We start from the raw sequence: 18,676 nt of genomic DNA on the forward strand, positions 1-18,676 counted from the left end.
TGGACCACCCTGTATATACGTTTTTTCGACGATTCTGCCTTGGAAGGCCCAACGGTACCGACCGACTGCCGTGTCATCCTCAGCCCGCAGGCGTCACTGGGTGCGGCCATGGAGGGGCATGTGGTCAGCACACCGCTCTCCCGGCCGTATGTCAGTTTATGACACCAGAGTCTCTACTTCTCAATCAAGTAGCTCCTCAGTTTTGCTCACAAGTGCTGAGAGCATTCCACTTGCCAACAGCGTGCAGCAGACCCATCCAAATGCTAGCCCAGCCGGACAGCGCTTAACTTCGGTCATCTGACGGGAATCGGTGTTACCACTGCGACAAGGGCGTTGGCGCTTATCTTATCAGTCCACCTAATTTTCAACATCCTTCTGTAGCATTAAGCAGTAAAATAAAAATTTAATTCTCATCCTGAATTTTAGGACGGTATCGGATTAATATCACGCTTTACTAGTGACGCGGTAGTAATTATAACTGACCATTTAATTCACAGGATCAGACATGCTGACGTTCTGAGACTGCCACACCACGTTTAATCCGTCCCTGACCAAACAGCGGTGATAAAATTCCTTCTGCTGCTGAATTAAAAGTACTGATTGGTCGGGCAACATCGCTCACTGTGCTTTTCGGATCAGCCATATCTGGCATTTGTCAAAATCAGACAGCGAGAGTAAACCACATTTATTTTGAGATACACGCAACAAGCAGAAACTTTCGTTAACTATGGATTGAAATTTTGTCTTACTCTTGTGGTAACAGTATCGTAAGTCTCCAACGATTACAAGAGAGAAAGAAAGTTGTAATCTAACTCTCCCACACATCACCATTAAAGTTCCCCTCTTTGCTCAAATTTTGAAAAGTTTGAGAAGAGTAAGATTACAAAAGAAGAACTTTTTTATTTATCTTGACTATCTCGTTGTTGTTGCTGCTGCTGCTGCTGGCTCAAAATCTTATGTCTAGGAGTACATTCTTGCTGCTGATGATTTTCATTTAACGTTGCGGGTTGTTGAACACGAAATAACTGATGAAGAGTTGCCTGTTGCTATGAATATCTTTTTAATGTATCCCATTCTTCTAAATCACACCGACTTTATAATTTCCACAGTCAAAAAACCCAATGATTGCATTGTTGGAGACAAACTTATAAAAACGTCTACTTCCATCTGAGGCATGCGCACTACTACTTACATTCTGCGTGACTCGCAATTTCCAAAGAGCTTACAAATCAAAAGAGCTTAGAAACTTTCTTGACAACAGAAGAATCGTCACCAAGATGTAACGTTATTTTATAACTGACTCCGCAAATATATTTAATAATTAGCGTTAGATTGTACAATTAATAATACGAATTTTAAATGTGCCAGAAATTTCGTAATTTTAAATATTTTTAAAAGAAGAGTAATTTAAATTGTTAGGACATATCGATTCTAACACATTAATTTCTTCTTATACATTTTGGCCTGAAGTATAATATATCGTATACAAAATCATATGAATTGTTTTAGTGAAACAGCTGAGATAATTTTAACCTATGCAAGAATCGATGGTATACATGGTATCGGTTATTTCTATAAAAAAGGTAGTGTTAGAGGAGGTATAGTATAATAAAATAATGAAATAGATGATAATAAAATGCGTGGCTTCTTAAAATGTATTGAATTAATGAGATTAATTTTTCGGCGTGAATGACAAGCACAATAAGCTGAGCTGTGCCTGGAAATAAGTCCGTATTAGTTCATATTATTTTGCAGGGCGGAGTAGTTTCTTTCTCCACTGTAGATTTGTGCTTACCATTCTTTATAATACTATGTTTGGTCGCCGCGTTCACCTTTGAAGTCTTGACCGTGTTCCTATTAAGCTTATCGGATCTTCGTAATTTTCCAAAGTACACAGGTGGGCTTCAGTGGTTGTAATTATTGCACTATTTGAAATAACAACTCACACGACCTTTCTGTTAATAAAACAATACTGTATTTTTCTAAACGGTGCACATATAAAATCCACACTCCTCACTTATTCATAGCGACCCCAAAATGGCGGTCTACAATTACTCGCTAAAAAATTGACGTGCTTCTCACTCTTTCACTAGCTGAGCGCGAATCCCTCCTTCCTCCTACCGGTACCAGAAAAAATCCTCTGTTTATTAACAACTGAAAGTCAAAAAATACATGACGGTAGGCATAGGCTCTATGATGGGCTACCGCTTCATCTTGTCTCTTTGCCTTTAAGGAAGACGAAAACATAAAGGAAATGCAAAAGGTTTATCACAAATGCCCCCCTACTGTATACTGTCGGAAATAAGTCTCTTTATTTAGGGAGACAGTATACAGTAGTCTTATTAACCTTGGGGCTCATAGTTCAGTCACTTGGTGCACGTCAATGGAGTTTTAATACCCTTATGTTACTACAAATATATCTAAAAAGCTCATTTTCTTGGCCATTACAAATTCATACATATAAATACATTCACATATACTTATATCACGTAATTACATTCACATATATTCATATTACATATCGCACGTCCATGGCGTGCTAACGTCGTAGTCTCTTATTTCTCCTTACATTTATTAAGTAGTATTATCAGGAGGAAAATGTTAGATTTCTTACATTGTCCTTTCACCATATTTTAATAATTGTTTTTCTCCTTGGTGTTTGGTTTATTAGCCATTCTGATAAGCAGCCCTTTCGACACACGTTATCTCATTGTTCGCTGCACTTACGGCCAGCAGCAGCTCATTGTTTAACGCACCCTACTAAGTGACGCAAACGCCACGTGAGCAGCAGCACTGCCCGCGCCCACACTGTAATGTCGCTCCAGGCTCGTGAAGTCGGTGTTGTATTTGCCCTCCAGTCCGGATACTGGATACGACGGATTCAGCTCCAACGCTCAACCGAAGAACACCAATACCTCATCTCGCGCCTGGGCGAGGATTTCGGCCAGTGACATTGAAGGTAAGAGCCGCACTGCAGGATACGGCATTATCTTCCGTCGTGCATTATAGTTAGCGGTTCTCACACCTCAACTCGTGGTCATACTGATTTCCTCTGATATCTCCGTCGCACACGCATCACACTCTCTGTATTCACTTTGCTAGACTGCAGCGTTTACTCATATTACGGCCGAGCCGTTATTTTCAATATTATTACGCCTTAATATTTTTGTATCACTTCACACGTGCGAGTATTTTACTCGTCCGTCGCGTTGCACTTCACATACATACATAAGTTGTTCTTCTTCAACTATAAAATCTCACATAAAATTGATAATAGTACATACATAGACATAAACATTGACAATAATAGAGTTGACACATAAATTTACAATTCACATCCACATTTCATATACGGACTCCATGACATGCACCCTCTTACACACTAATACGTAAATCAGGAAGTATCTTTCATTTATCCTGAACATTCTCATTTTCTATTCTTGTCTTGCAGGACCGACCTCCTGCGCGTTTTTACGTCCACAAATACACATAGAAAAGAAGAAAAGAGTACATACATACATTTTATATGGACATCGACATTAACAATTATATAGTTGGCAAATAAATGTCCAATTCACATTCACATTTCGTATATGGACTCTATGTTAAGCAGCATCTGACACAGCAATAAGTATATTAGAAGGAATCTTGCATTTGTTCTGAATGTTTGCTCTTTCTTGTTATTGTCTTGCAGGACCGACCTCCTGCGCGTTTTTACATCCAATACTACATACATATTTTCATAGACATCGACATTGACAATAGCAAAGTTGACACATAAATTTACAAGTCACATTCACATTTCCTATATGGGTTCCATGTTAGGCATCATCCATCTTACACACTAATAAGTAAATTAGAAGGAATCTCTCATTTGTTCTGAATTTTTGTTTTTCTCTTGACTTGCAGGTCCAACCTTCTGCGTCTTTTTAGCATCAAAAATACACATAGAAAATACGTTCCAGCACCACTCACTACATGGAAAACAGGATTTGCTAAGGTCTGCTTCAGAGATCAAGCTACTTCTAGGATTGCTATTTGTAGTGCGTCGTTAGTGTACTTATTCTATCCTTGGCATTTGATAAATCTTCATACTATGTATAATATTTACAAATGCTCGTTTGTGAGCGAGTGTGGGGAATGTTTTATCCCTTGACAAACCTGACTTCATCACTGATTGTTAATCGTCGTAATATTCCACATTCGTGAATATATATTTCAAGCCATATTTCTGCCTTATTGATTCGACGACATGTACATGTTTACCTTTGTGACGTGTGACCGATAATTTTACCGTATTTTTGTCATGTGTTGCTCCACTCATAATTCATTACCGATAGATAAGAACGCGCAAGTGCTAAAATGATGCTTTCGCTTCTGCGTGCAAGAACTCAGTGTAGAAAATATTGTTTCACTGCATTTTGTGTTCATTCCTCATACGAATCGTGTATCATATTTTCATTTATATTAACCTTATAGTTTCTCGAGCTGTAACAGTTAGTCGCTAAGGAAATATTTTTCATACTGGGTGGTTTTACATTCTGATGTCTGTGTAGCAAATCACTGTGCTGCGGTGTGTTTTAAATGTTTATCATGTACCATTGTTACTATCGACTTCACTGTTTCTCCTATACTACTCACTGCTTCTTCGTGATGTTCGTTTTCATAATTACTTACCATACATGCATCATCATACTTTGCTTTCCCCACTCATACAACCATTCATTCTAAGACTTAAAACTATATAGTGTATTCTTTCTTACGTCAGCTTCGTGGCCCTTTCCTAGGTACCCTTGTAACATTAATCTTCATATTCGTCGCCGTATACCCATATAATTATTCATTAAAAATATTCCACGTAAATCGCCATTTATACTCATGTACTACCTACCGGGTTGTCACACTAGAACCACCGCACTATTTATTTCTTTCCACAAATATAAATAAACTCGTATTACTCTAATACACTTTCATTCTCTTCCTAGATTCACTCCATGCACGGTAAGTCACCACAAACGTAGATTAACTAATTAATACCTTCAATCGAATCTAATAAAACCTTTCACTCTCTCTACTTCAAAATATTATCCAGCAGTGAAATTTCATTTATTTCTCCATATCGCTTTTGTAAACATACAGTACTTACCTCAGTTCTTTTGTTTTAAGTTCATGCAATTACGTTGTGTGCGTATTAGTTGGTGTTTGTATTTACGTTGCTTATCTCCTGCGTGTTGTTCAATTCACGTTTACAGCTTTATTTTGCTGCTTATACTATAAGGTATCGTGTAATTAATAGCAACTAACATAGGTGAGCTCTGTAATAACAAATTTGTGGATATGTATTCTCCCTGTACATTAAGCTCACTCCTTCTAATGTTGTCTGTAAAGAAGTGTAGTTCTACGATATGTTATTTTATAGTTTATGTCTCAGCCACACGCACGTCTCAGTCACACGCATTTTTCTATGTTTATGTCTCATTCTACCTTTCACATCGTCGCTCGCGTATGTGTTGTATGTAAGTCGCTTAGTTCTTAAGTTATGTGCTAATCGCGTTCTTTCAAGTGTACATGTTGTTACTCCCTTTTTCAACTTGTCTTAGTCCTGTTGTATATAGTCTGATAGGTCATTTCCTGTATATATTCTCTTCTACTTCGAATACTTATACTTATTCCTAGCTATGTACATTCAATAGAATATGTTGAGTTCACAAATTTAGCGTATTCTACTCTCCTTATAGCTTACTTGCGTCCATGTGCTCATTTTCTTAAAGCTGCATATGCTTAAACTAATGATTTACTCTTAACATTAATGCTCTTTACAGTATAGTCACCGACTTAGGAATAAATGTCTCTGTTCGTTTAGTTTGTGTTGCTCATCTACATCAGAGTAACTAGCTGATAGGTACTCTATTTCCTATTGCTCCTATTTTGTCCAGCTGGTTAGGCGGTGTGGATGCCGATTCGCTTAAATTCTAGAATGGTTTCCGTCGCGGTGCGCAGTGTGTCTTTGCGCATCGTACAGGGGACACTGAACTCAACCTTGCTTTTTGCCTACTTGGCCCCTACGATCAGCTGTTAAGCCGCTCCGTATATAATTGTTGAAGTACGCTCTGCTTTAAGCGCGGCAGCACGGCTCAGTATACCCCATCGCTCTTGCCTCTCGCTTAAAGCTCGCGCGCTGTGAATTAAATCTTAAGAAAGTACAATATCAAAATACAAGAAAAGTTTATTTTCACTAGGCTGAATCTCACTCTCTGCATGTTAGATAGTAAAAGAAGATTGAACATTCCTTATTGATTAAGCAGGATAGTAGAAGAGGGAGAGGGCACCGGAAATATAAATATTGTACCCCCTAGCTGGAGAGGAACCGAGCGCCAGTCGGTTTATTCGTCAAAGAGCGACAAACCTCCTACCTTCTTGCGTTTTACTGATGCAACAGATAAGGACAGAATGAGATTTGAATTTTCATTTAATAAATTTCCGCAAATCTTTATGTGGATACATGCCTTTTATTTTACCATTTTTTATATTTCCTATCAAGTAGCACCCCGGATGTGGCTTGTCAACAATGATATACGGACCAACATATAACAGTTGCCATTTTCTATTCAATGCCTTTAATTTCGATGATTTCGGATGCGTTCTTAGTAGTACTTCCTGTCCAATCTGGAATTCTGTTACGTTTTTCAATTTCCTGTCGTAAATTCCTTTCCTTATCTGAGCTTGCTCTTCCAATGTTATTAGCGCTCGCCGTACTTTCTCTTCTAAGATTACGTCTTTGTGCCTTAATTTAGGTATCGGTTTTGCCCATTCATCTAGCCCCATCTTTTCAAACATTAGTTCGGCCGGTGTGTGCCCTGTGGATGTGTGTGGTAGGTGATTTACTATGTGCTGAAACGGACCCAGGTATTCTATCCATTTCCTTTGGTTCTGTGGTATATATGTGCGGATAAACCTATTAAATTCACGGAAGCACCGTTCGACGGGACTTGCTTCCGGGTGGAACTTGGATACTAAAATATGACGTATGTTTTGTGATTTTAAAAATGATTTCCATTGGTCACATGTAAAATTTGAGGCGTTATCAGTTAGGACTGCCTGTGGTTTCCCGATGCGTGGTATGTAGTCTTCCAGAATTCGCCTTATAATTGGCCCTGACCTAACTGTTTTGACTGCGTACAGCTGGAGATACTTACTAAAAACATCATACAGGGCTACGATGTATTTAACTCCGCCGCGGGCTTGGGGATAAGGACCTGCGGCGTCAATAGATACAAGATCTCTTGGTTGCTTTGGTATGATTGGGTTTAGTGCGTTAAGACTGGTCCTATTCTGATGTTTGACCTTTTGACACACCGCACAGCGTCTGATTACTTGCTCTATACGTCGCCTCATATTAGGGAAATAACAATACGTAGAAATTTTGGCGGCACACTTCAGCACTCCATAGTGCCCCCATGTGCGGTGCGTGTGTTGAATTAAGTTTTCCACGTATTCCTGAGGTATGCACACACACCACCTATCCATTCGTCGATCTCTCCTGTGAAAGAGGACGCCATTATGTATAATGTAATACTGCTCTAAACGTTCGTGTGTTCTAGCTTGCAATTTTTTCCTTACCTTGCTCCATCTCGGGTCTTCTTCCTGTAAACGTTGCATGTTTTTGCACATTTTAATATAATATGGTTTAAAAGTTCCATCCTCTATTAAAAGGACCTTGAAGTCTGATGTTTGTTCCTCTAACTCGTGGAAATCGGTAAGACCTTGAGGTAACCGTGATAGTGCATCTGCCAAAACATTATGTTCCCCTTTTATGTACACTATCTCAAAATCAAACTCTTGGACATACAGGCACCACCTCGCTATTCTCTTATGTAACAACTTGCACGTCAGAAGAAAAGACAAGGCTTGATGATCACAGTAAACTTTGGTATGTTTTCCCCAAAGGTAATATTGAAATTTACGAAACGCCCAAACTACTGCTAATGCTTCTAGCTCAGTTACGGAATAAGATCTTTCACATTCTGTGAGGGTTCTACTGGCAAAACTGATTACATTGACTTCTTCCTTGCCATCCTTTGTTATTATTTGAAACAGGCACGCACCGAGCCCCTGATAACTAGCATCGGTGCTTAAACAAAAATCCAATTCCATATTTGGGTGTTTCAGGATAGGCGCGTTAATCAGCGCCTGCTTAATCTGCTGAAAATCATTTTCACATTCTTTAGTCCACAACCAACTGTGGTTTTTACGCAGTAAGTTTAATAGTGAACTACTGTTCAATAATTGTTGTGGCAGGAACTTCCTGAAAAACGAGGCCATACCTAGAAAACCTTTTAATTGTTTCTTAGTATAGGGTGTTGGGAAATTCCGTATCGCATCTAGTTTACTGGGGTCAGGTAGAATTCCTACTGGTGAAATAATATGCCCTAAGAATTTTACTTTTTCCTTTCCGAATTCAGACTTTTTAAAGTTAACTGTGACATTGTATTCATCAATTTTTTGCAAAATCCTTTCCAAAATACTTACATGTTCATCCCATGTTTGAGTTGCAATTAATAAATCATCAACGTAGAGTGTAACCTGGCTAAGCAGTTCCGGTCCAAGAACCCTGTCTAATGCTTCAATAAAGACACCAGCGCTCACATTTAATCCGAAAGGCAGCACCCTAAATTGGTAGCTCCTCCCGGCATTTATGAAAGCTGTATACTTTCTACTCTCTTCATGTAATAAAATTTGCCAGTACGAAGCTTTCAAATCAAGGGATGTTAAATACTTAACGCCATGGAACTTTAATAACTGCTCTTCTAGATTCTCTGGCCTTGTTCTTAGAGGAACGATGATTTTGTTTATTTCCCTCGCGTCTAACACCAACCGCACCGTTCCGTCAGTTTTACCAACTGCGAGAATCGGACTGCAGTAAGGTGAGTGCGATGTTTCAATAACCCTCCAACTAATCATGCGCTCTATTTCCTCTCTTACTGCCTCTTTCTTTGCCCAAGGGGTGCCATAAGACGTTCTACAATAAGTTTCATGCGGGTATACTTCCATTTTATATTCATATCCCTTAATAACACTAGGTTGTTTACGAAAAATGTTATGATATTTGAAGAGTAATTTTGTCAGTTCACTTCGCTGTTCATTGTTAAGACAAGTGGATTTATTTATTTTACTGTCTACTATTTGCTCATCGAGGATCTCCCTACCAGAGTCATCAAGTTCCATCTCCTTTACCACTATGGGTTGAGGGTAGACAAATTTAACATTAATGTCTGGTATCGGCCTAACCTGATTTGTCATTGTAGTTCTTATTAAGTCCATAGTCAGCGTGCGCTCCCCTACATGAAACTGGCATTCCCCGCTGCCAATATCTATTTTTATCCCATATCTTCTGAACACCTCCATACCAAGCATACAGTTCACTATAAGTTTGTCTACCAACAAGAAAGTACACTGCAAAATTACGCCACATATGCTAATGGGTATGCTGGCCTGTAATTTTATAACTTTAGATTTACTTCCCGTCGCCGTTACGATCTTACAGTTCTCTACAGGTAGTGTGGGAACATTTACTTCCCTCGCTATCTCTTTGAACAAGCTAGTAGACAGACATCAGGCTTGTCGACGCGCCAGTATCCAAAACAACTAGTACATCTATGTTTCCCACCTTTACCTTTATTATTGCTTGAATAATTTCACTTGCCTTGCGTGTTGTTTCTTTCTCTTCGATAAACAAGTCTTCTTTCATTTCTGCGCCCTTATCATACCTTAAAAATAGATTCCGGATATGCTGTATGTGTAGGTTTGTTTCAGTGTCTGCTTCCTCCTTTCCGTTCCTGTTCGCTTTAGTGTTTAAGTCTCTCATATTAGTACTGTGGCACACTGACAGTTCATTACCTTCTTCCTCTAGTCACGCTCGATTATTATTTCCTAGGGCCGGTAAAGGTATTGTTTCATTTTCTGCCGTCACTTCTACTATGTTTACTGTATGTTCGCGTGCTCGCCAGTTCGTGTCCCGGTTGTTTCGATTTGACTGTACGGGCTGCCTGTTATCTCTCGGATCCCTGTGTTGCATATTCCGTTCCTGGTAATTTGCATTTCCTTGTCGCCCATTGTCGAAGTTTTCCCTCGAGTTTCTATTGTCTCTGCCATTACCGTACCTATACGGCTGATATTTAGTTTCGTACGACCCTCGGCCACTCTGTGGCTGGTAGGTAGACCGATTGTACGGATTTCCGTTGTGGCGCGGTCGCCACTTTATAGTATAATAAAATAATGAAATAGATGATAATAAAATGCGTGGCTTCTTAAAATGTATTGAATTAATGAGATTAATTTTTCGGCGTGAATGACAAGCACAATAAGCTGAGCTGTGCCTGGAAATAAGTCCGTATTAGTTCATATTATTTTGCAGGGCGGAGTAGTTTCTTTCTCCACTGTAGATTTGTGCTTACCATTCTTTATAATACTATGTTTGGTCGCCGCGTTCACCTTTGAAGTCTTGACCGTGTTCCTATTAAGCTTATCGGATCTTCGTAATTTTCCAAAGTACACAGGTGGGCTTCAGTGGTTGTAATTATTGCACTATTTGAAATAACAACTCACACGACCTTTCTGTTAATAAAACAATACTGTATTTTTCTAAACGGTGCACATATAAAATCCACACTCCTCACTTATTCATAGCGACCCCAAAATGGCGGTCTACAATTACTCGCTAAAAAATTGACGTGCTTCTCACTCTTTCACTAGCTGAGCGCGAATCCCTCCTTCCTCCTACCGGTACCAGAAAAAATCCTCTGTTTATTAACAACTGAAAGTCAAAAAATACATGACGGTAGGCATAGGCTCTATGATGGGCTACCGCTTCATCTTGTCTCTTTGCCTTTAAGGAAGACGAAAACATAAAGGAAATGCAAAAGGTTTATCACAGAGGGTGACTCGTTATAAAGTCTTCCCTAGTATCTGATAATTCAAAACAAAGACTAATGTTAACGGCATACAGGAAGGTTCTGAAATCGCAGCGTACATTTTGAAGGCTGTAGGAATTACTATGAACTGGAAGATTAGATTAGATTTGATTAGATGTACTTTTCGTTCCAATTGATCCACAGTAACAACTACTTCTGGGATGTGGAACATGTTGAAACCAAGAACACACAATAATTCTTTGTAAGAAAAAAAAAAAAGAACCGAACAGATATGATAATGTAACTTTCACAGATCCCAAATGAAATTGCCCTTGTACATGTGGAAACACTCAAAGAAATCTTAAGCATATTTACATTTAAAAGCATATAAAACGTATCACCAAATAATAACTCTTCATTATACTTAGGCGCATATGATAATTCTCGGGGTATTGTAGCCACGCATCATCAAATGACGAAACTAAAATAAAAAGTATTTTAAGGCACCTATTTACAATGATCACATCACTGCAAAAAATTTCTACAGAAGTCAGATTGTACGCAATGTTCGCATTATGCGATATTATTAAAAACATACACACATCAGTCGGGTCTGCTAAGAAATTCATCACTGGAATAGAAGCAGCTGGCCGCGATAAATCCTTTAGCCTCTTCTGAAAGTGAACTTTATTATTAAACTTGTTATGACTGTTGGCATATCATTTAAAATGTGTATTGCTGAATATTGGACGCCTTTTTGAACCAAAGTAAGTAACTTTACACCTTTGTGAAAGTTATTTTGATTTCTAGTATTGATTCCATGAGGTGAGCTGTTAGTTAGGAAAAGAGATATATTTTAATGACAAATTTAATTAAGGGATAAACATATTGGGAAGCAGTAGATAGTACGCAAAGTTTCTCAAACAGCCTTCTGCAGGACGTTCTTGAGTTCACACCACAAATAATTCGTACTGCACGTTTTTATGCTCGGAAAACTTTAGCTTGAGTTGATGGGTTCCCACAGAAAATAATCCCTCTTCTCCAGCCCCCGAGTTTTCCTGTACGGCAGGGAAAACGCGAAAAGTAATGTATTGTAATTTCTCGCATCTGTTGGCTGTATGAGCGATAGTAAGCCGTTGTAACTATGATAATTATTACTCCTGTGGTCTCTGAAACCATATGTAGCAATGTCTAAGGCGAAGAGACAAACTGAACGTACCCCATTTACACTATGTGATCAAAAGTATCCGGACACCTGGCTGAAAATGACTTAAAACTTTGTGGCGCCCTCCATAGGTAAAGCTGGAATTCAATTTGGTATGACCCATCCTTAGCCTTCCACTGTAGCAGGCATACGTTCAGTCAGGTGCTGGGAGGTTTCTTATGGAATGGCAGCCCATTCTTGACGGAGTGCTGCACTGAGGAGAAGTATCGATGACGGTCGGAGAGGCCTGCCACGAAATCGGCGCTCCGAAACATCCCAAATGTCTTCTATAGGATATAGGTCAGGACTCTGTGCAGGCCAGTCCATTACAGGGATGTTACTGTCGTGCAACCACTCCGCCACAGTCTGTACATTATAAACAGGTGCTCGATCGTGTTGAAAGATGAAATCGCCATCCCCGAATTAATCTTCAACAATAAGAAGCAAGAACTTCCTTAAAACATCAATGTAGGCCTGTGCTGTGATACTCTCACGCAAAACAACAAGGCGTCCAACCCTCCACCATGAAAAACACGACCACACCATAACACCACCACCGCCTCCGAATTTTACTGTTGGCACTACACACGCTGGCAGATGACGTTCACTGGGCATAAAACGCCATCGGATCTCCACATTGTTTACCGTGATTCATCACTCCACACAACGTTTTTCCACTGTTCAATCGTCCAATGTTTACGCTTCTTACACCAAGCGAGGCGTCGTTTGGCATTTACCGGCGTGATGTGTGGCTTATGAGCAGCTGCTCGACCATTAAATTCAAGTTTTCTCACTTTCCACCAAACTGTCATAGTACTTGCAGTGGATCCTGATGCAATTTGGAATTCCTGTGTGATGATCTGCATATATGTCTGCCTATTACTCATTACGATCCTCTTCAACTGCCGGCGGTGTCTGTCAGTTAACAGACGAGGTCGACCTGTACGCTTTTGTGCTGTACGTGTCCCTTCACGTTTCCACTTCAGTATCACATCGGAAACTGTGGACCTAGGGATGTTGAGCAGCGTGGACGCGTACAGACGTATGACACAAGTGACACCCTATCAGCTGACCACGTTCGAAGTTCTTGAGTTCCGTGGAGCTCCCCGTTCTGCTCTCTCACGATGTCTAATGACTACTCAGGTCGCTGATGTGGAGTACCTGGCAGTAGGTGTCAGCACAATGCACCTAGTATGAAAAACGTATGTTTTTAGGGGTGTCCGGATACTTTTGATCACATAGTGTATGTATCACACTGTATACGTCTTTCTTTCCACTGACACACCGCACCGTGCTCCATGTTTAGGTATAGTGGTTGGCGTTCCATATCGTTACAGTTAGTTTTAACTGCTATAAGCACGGTGACCTGGGAATTATCACACATGTACTACAGGGCGGACAAGGAAGTCTAGGATACATTATCTTGCATTTTTATTCGAGCGCTTACAGTCCGTGGTTCTTATACAGAACTGAGCCTACTCTGGCTTTTAAGTATATGATATGAATTTAAACCGCTCTATGTTTACAGGACTTGGCTATGTAACTCCGTTTAATTTAAAACGAACCATATTAAAAGTAACTGTTTTTGTAATTTTGCAGGGCGGGAGCTCGGGGGTTTCTTGCAACAGAGGTGAGTAATTAATAGAAATTAATAGAAATATACATAAACAGATATATAAAAGAAATATACATCCATATATATGGTGAAGAGCCAAAGAAATTTGTACACCTGCTTAATATCGTGTAGGGCCCCCGCAAGCAGGCAGAAGTGCCGCAACAAGACATGGCATGGACTCCACTAATGTCTGAAGTAGTGTTGGAGGGCACTGACACAATGAATCCTGAAGGGTTCTCCATGAATTCGTAAAAGTACGCGGGGGTGGAGATATCTACTTAATAGCACGTTGCAAGGCATCCCAGACATGATCAATAATGTTCATGCCTGGGGAGTTTGGGTGGCCGACGGAAGTGTTTAAACTCGGAAGAGTGTTCCTGTAGCAATTCTGGACGTGTTTTCTGTGTCATTGTCCTACTGGAATTGCCCAAGACTGCCGAAAAGCACAATGGACATGAATGGATGCAGATGGTCAGACAGGATGCTTACGTAGGTGTCATCTGTTAGACTCTTATCTGGACGTATCAGGTGTCCCATATCACTCCAACCGCACACGCCCCACCAGCTTTAACAGTCCTCTTCTGACATGCAGGGTCTATGGATTTATGAGGTTGTTTCCGTGCCCGTACACGTCCATCCACTCGATTCAAATTGAAACGAAACTCTTCCGACAAGGTAACATGTTTTCAGTCATCAACAGTGTTGACGGTGTTGACGGGCGTAAAGCTTTGTGTCCTGCCGTCATCAAGGGTACACGAGTAGGCATTTGGCTCCGAAATCCCATATCGATGATGTTCCACTGAATAGTTCTCACGCTGACACTTGTTGATGGTCCAGAACTGAAATCTGCAGCAATTTGCGGAAGGGTTGCAATTCCGTCACGTTGAACGATTCGCTTCAGTCGTCGATGGTCCCAGTCTTGCTGGATCTTTTTCCGGCCGCAGCGATGTCGGAGATCTGATGTTTTACCAGATTCCAGATATTCACTGTACACTCGTGAAATGGTCGTACGGGAATTTCCCCAATGCATCGCTACCTCGGAGATGCTGTATCGCATCGCTCGTGCGTCGACTAAAACACCACGTTCAAACGCACTTAAATCTTGATAAGCTGCCATTGTATCAGCAGTAACCGATGCTGCAGATTTCAAAGCTGGGCCATGAACAAGCGTCAGCGCGCAAACCATTCGACGAAACATCATCGATATGACCTGGAGACTGGGTGTAATACTGTAGTCCGGAAAACTCCTCATCATTTCATCATTATCATCATTGGACTGCGTAAAAATTGGGACTTTGCACGGGCGCTGATGACCGGGCAGTTGAGCGCCCCACAAACCAAACACCATCATCATCATTGATATGGACTTTCGGTTCCGAAGGCGACTGCATGACACAACACCGACATTGGACTGTTGATGGCTGGAAACATGTTTCCTGGTCGGACGAGTCTCGTTTCAAATTTTATCAAGCGGATGGATGTTTACGGTTATGGAGACAACCTCATGAATCATAGACCTTGCATGTCAATAGGGGACTGTTCAAGCTCGTGGAGGCTCTGTAATAGTGTGGGGCTTGTACATTTGGAGTGATATGGGACCCGAGATATGTCTCAGACAGGTGATAAGTACGTAAGCCTCCTGTTTAATCACCTCAGCCCGTTCATGTCCATTGTGCATTCCGACGGACATGGGCAATTCCAGAAGGACAGTGCGACATCCCACACGCCCAGAATTACAACGGAGTGGCTCCAGGAACACTCTTCTGAGTTTAATCACTTCTGCTGGCCACCGAGCTCCCCAGACATGAACTTTTATTGAGATTATCTGGGATGCCTTGCAACATGCTGTGCAGAAGAGATTTCCACGAATTCATAGACAGCCCTGCAGGATTGCCGGCCGCGGTGGCCGAGCGATTCTAGGCACTTGAGTCTGGAACCACGCGGCTGCTGCGGTCGCAGGTTCGAATCCTGCCTCGGGCATGGATGTGTGTGATGTCCTTAGTTTAGTTAGGTTTAAGTAGTTCTAAATCTAGGTGACTGATGACCTCAGATGTTAAGTCCCATAGTGCTCGGAGCCATTTGAACCATTTTTGAACCCTGCAGGATTCGTGGTGTCAGTTTCCTCCAGCACTATTTCAGACATTAGTGTAGGCCATGCCACGTCTTGTTGTGGCACTTCCGCGTGCTCGCTGGGACCCTGCACGATATTAGGCAGGTTTACCAGTTTCTTTGGTTTTTCAGTGTAATTCTTGTCTTCTTGTCTACTTTGCTCTCAGGAAAGCGTCGCCACTTCGTAAAGCCTAAGTCCCAAGTTCACAGCTGCATTAGGTATGAGTGTAAGTTTAAAGCGTCTTTATTCCATACTGCCTGTCTAGTGAATAAAACACATTCATATCTTCGCTTGGAACATTACATGAGATAGAGAAGTCGGTGGTACAGAACGAAGTTTTAAAAATTTGGGAGATTGTAGAGGGTAAAATTCGGAGTATTTTGCAACAAGGAATGTATAGTTTATTTCGATAGCGCCATGCACTTACTACAATTTGGTATGACAACTGTAATACCAGAACACTGTAGTCCGGAAAACTTTGATTGACAAAATACTAGAGTACTGGTACGCAGTACCCGTGTCAGGCTGTCTGGTAGGAAGGACAGGGCCAAAGAGAGACTCGTGTCGTGGACTTTCTCTTTATTTTAGCGGAACACATCAAGGTAGATTTATTAAACGTCTATTGGAAAAACACATCCAGTGTTATTGACTTCTAAGAAACAAAGTGATTTACAATCATAAAACTGTACCAGATTAGTTAACAGCAAACAGATTAAATACAATAAGAACTTTATCAGTACAGTAAAAGAGCTAAAAATTCTTTTCCTAAAATAACTTTAAGATTTACAATCCAAAATAGAAGTATACTTCCCAAATAAGCAACATATAAGAAAATTACTATACCGCCGGATAGCGGAGGTGCGCAAGGCACGCGGGAGAAATAACCAGAAAAATTTAATGTTAAGTATTGCGTCGTGACTGGTGCAAATGGACAGTGAGAATCTTCACGAAACTAGCAGATCGTAATCCCCTTGTGTTTGGCCAGTTCAAACACCAATAGCGCACACGAGGAGTAAATTTAAGAACCATTCAGATGGCTGGGCCACACCTGCATATAAACATTTAAGTAAATAAATCTAGTAATTAGTCAATTGGCAAATTAACCAGTAACGCTTCAACAATTTACATGAGCTAGTAATTAAAAGAATTAAAAGGAGAGCTGCAGTAAGCATGCAGCGATTAAGAAACGAATAAATACATCGACGAGCTATACAACACTGTCTTGGCAAGACGTGGTGGGCTCGGGAAGATTAAGTGGTGCGGGACCACCTGCAGCCGGCTGGCCGATCGGTCGGGAGCGGGCTTGGCACGACTCTCGGACGCTGCAACTGCGCTATCAGACAGGCTGATTTCACCCAGGACCTACCAAAAGAGACGCAGATGGTAGCCTAACTAACAGAGGAACACAGAATTTAGTACAGGAAGCGGGACAGCAACAAGACAATCAAAATTACAGCAAAAAGAAAAACAAGTAAATAATTTTCCAATGAGTTAACGGATTCAAATCAAAAAAACATTCTTTTTTCTTCTTCTTCTTTTGCTACTGCCTTTATCCTGCATTGTGCGCAGAGTCGGCAGGGTTAAGAACGGAGTTGGCATGGTTAATTTTAAGGGGTGGCCAGATGCCCTTCCTTCCGCCACTGCAAACCCCCCGGGACGGAATTAGTGTACCCCAGCTGTCTGCGTCTAGTGTAAATCGTGAAATAGTGTGAAAGTTTCAAATGTCTGCGAGCCGTGTAATGGGAACCAGCCCGGTATTCACCTAGCAGGATGTGGAAAACCGTCTAAAAACCACACCCAGGCTGGCCGGCACACCGGCCGTCGTCGTTAATCCGCCGGGCGGATTCGATCCGGGGCCGGCGAGCCTACCCGAGTCCACGGAGCAGCGCATTAGCGCTCTCGGCTACCCTGGCTGGTAAATCAAAGAAACATTAAGGGGTAAAAATGTACACACAGTTGCAAATACGGTTACTGAGCAGGAAGTTCGACTCCCAACCACAAACTGTACGAAAGTCGCACCACGTGGACGAGGGGTAAACAAGCAACAGGCACGCGGAGCGGAGCGCTAAACCCCAAGCAGACGCGTTCCGTAGCCTAACGAACGCCTGACTCAAACTTGGGACTTAAAGAAAGCAGGAAAAGGTGTGGACGGGGCCTTACTCAGTTACCGTTGGTTGCACAGTAAACACACACACTTTATTTACGGTAACAATTTTCAACAATCATGTTAAAGGAATTGAGTGTAACACAAACTACACTAACAGCTGAAGGCCTTATTAAGAAAGAATTCAATTATTTGTCGGCTGAATGCCACAAGGAATAGCACAAACAATTAACGGCTGAAGGCCTGAATTACAAATCAGGAAGGCAATTACACGTTGAAAATAATAAAATAAATTTTAAAACAATCATAAAATACTGAGTGTAGCACAAGCTACGCTGATGGCTGAAGGCCTTATTAAGAACAGATTCAAATCACTTGTCGAATGAAGACCTCAATAGGAGCAATTTAAACAAAATATAATTTTTTTTAAAAATTAAGACAATCTGACCAAATGAGAAGGGAGTGATCCACAGACAGTGCTCCAAGGGTCGACCTGGGAAAGTCCCCCAAACGTAGGTAAGACGAGACAGTCAGCCCGGTGTTATACTCACTTAACAGGATGGCAGCTCAAACCAGTCATAGTTTAAACGCAAGACCAACACTCTCGCAAAATCTACCTAACGTCCGATGCCCAAAACAACGATGGAATAACCCATGCCAGGCAGACTGGCGGACTACACTCTTGACATCGTAAAATGACAAACATTATACAAGAGAACTTGTACAAACGGAA

At 41.1% G+C, this 18,676-nt stretch overlaps 1 protein-coding gene across 1 annotated transcript in view; it reads left to right on the top strand.

Annotated features, from left to right (window-relative positions):
- Positions 1 to 18,676, top strand: part of LOC124717069 (secretory phospholipase A2 receptor-like) — a 111,916-nt gene that overhangs the window by 40,797 nt on the left and 52,443 nt on the right. The window contains exon 3 of the mRNA XM_047243752.1: positions 13,714 to 13,744. Coding sequence (XP_047099708.1) covers positions 13,714 to 13,744 — 31 coding nt within the window. The remainder of the gene's footprint in view (positions 1 to 13,713; positions 13,745 to 18,676) is intronic.

This window comes from Schistocerca piceifrons, chromosome 9, assembly GCF_021461385.2.
Source record: "Schistocerca piceifrons isolate TAMUIC-IGC-003096 chromosome 9, iqSchPice1.1, whole genome shotgun sequence".
In the NCBI taxonomy this organism is placed as follows: domain Eukaryota; kingdom Metazoa; phylum Arthropoda; class Insecta; order Orthoptera; family Acrididae; genus Schistocerca; species Schistocerca piceifrons.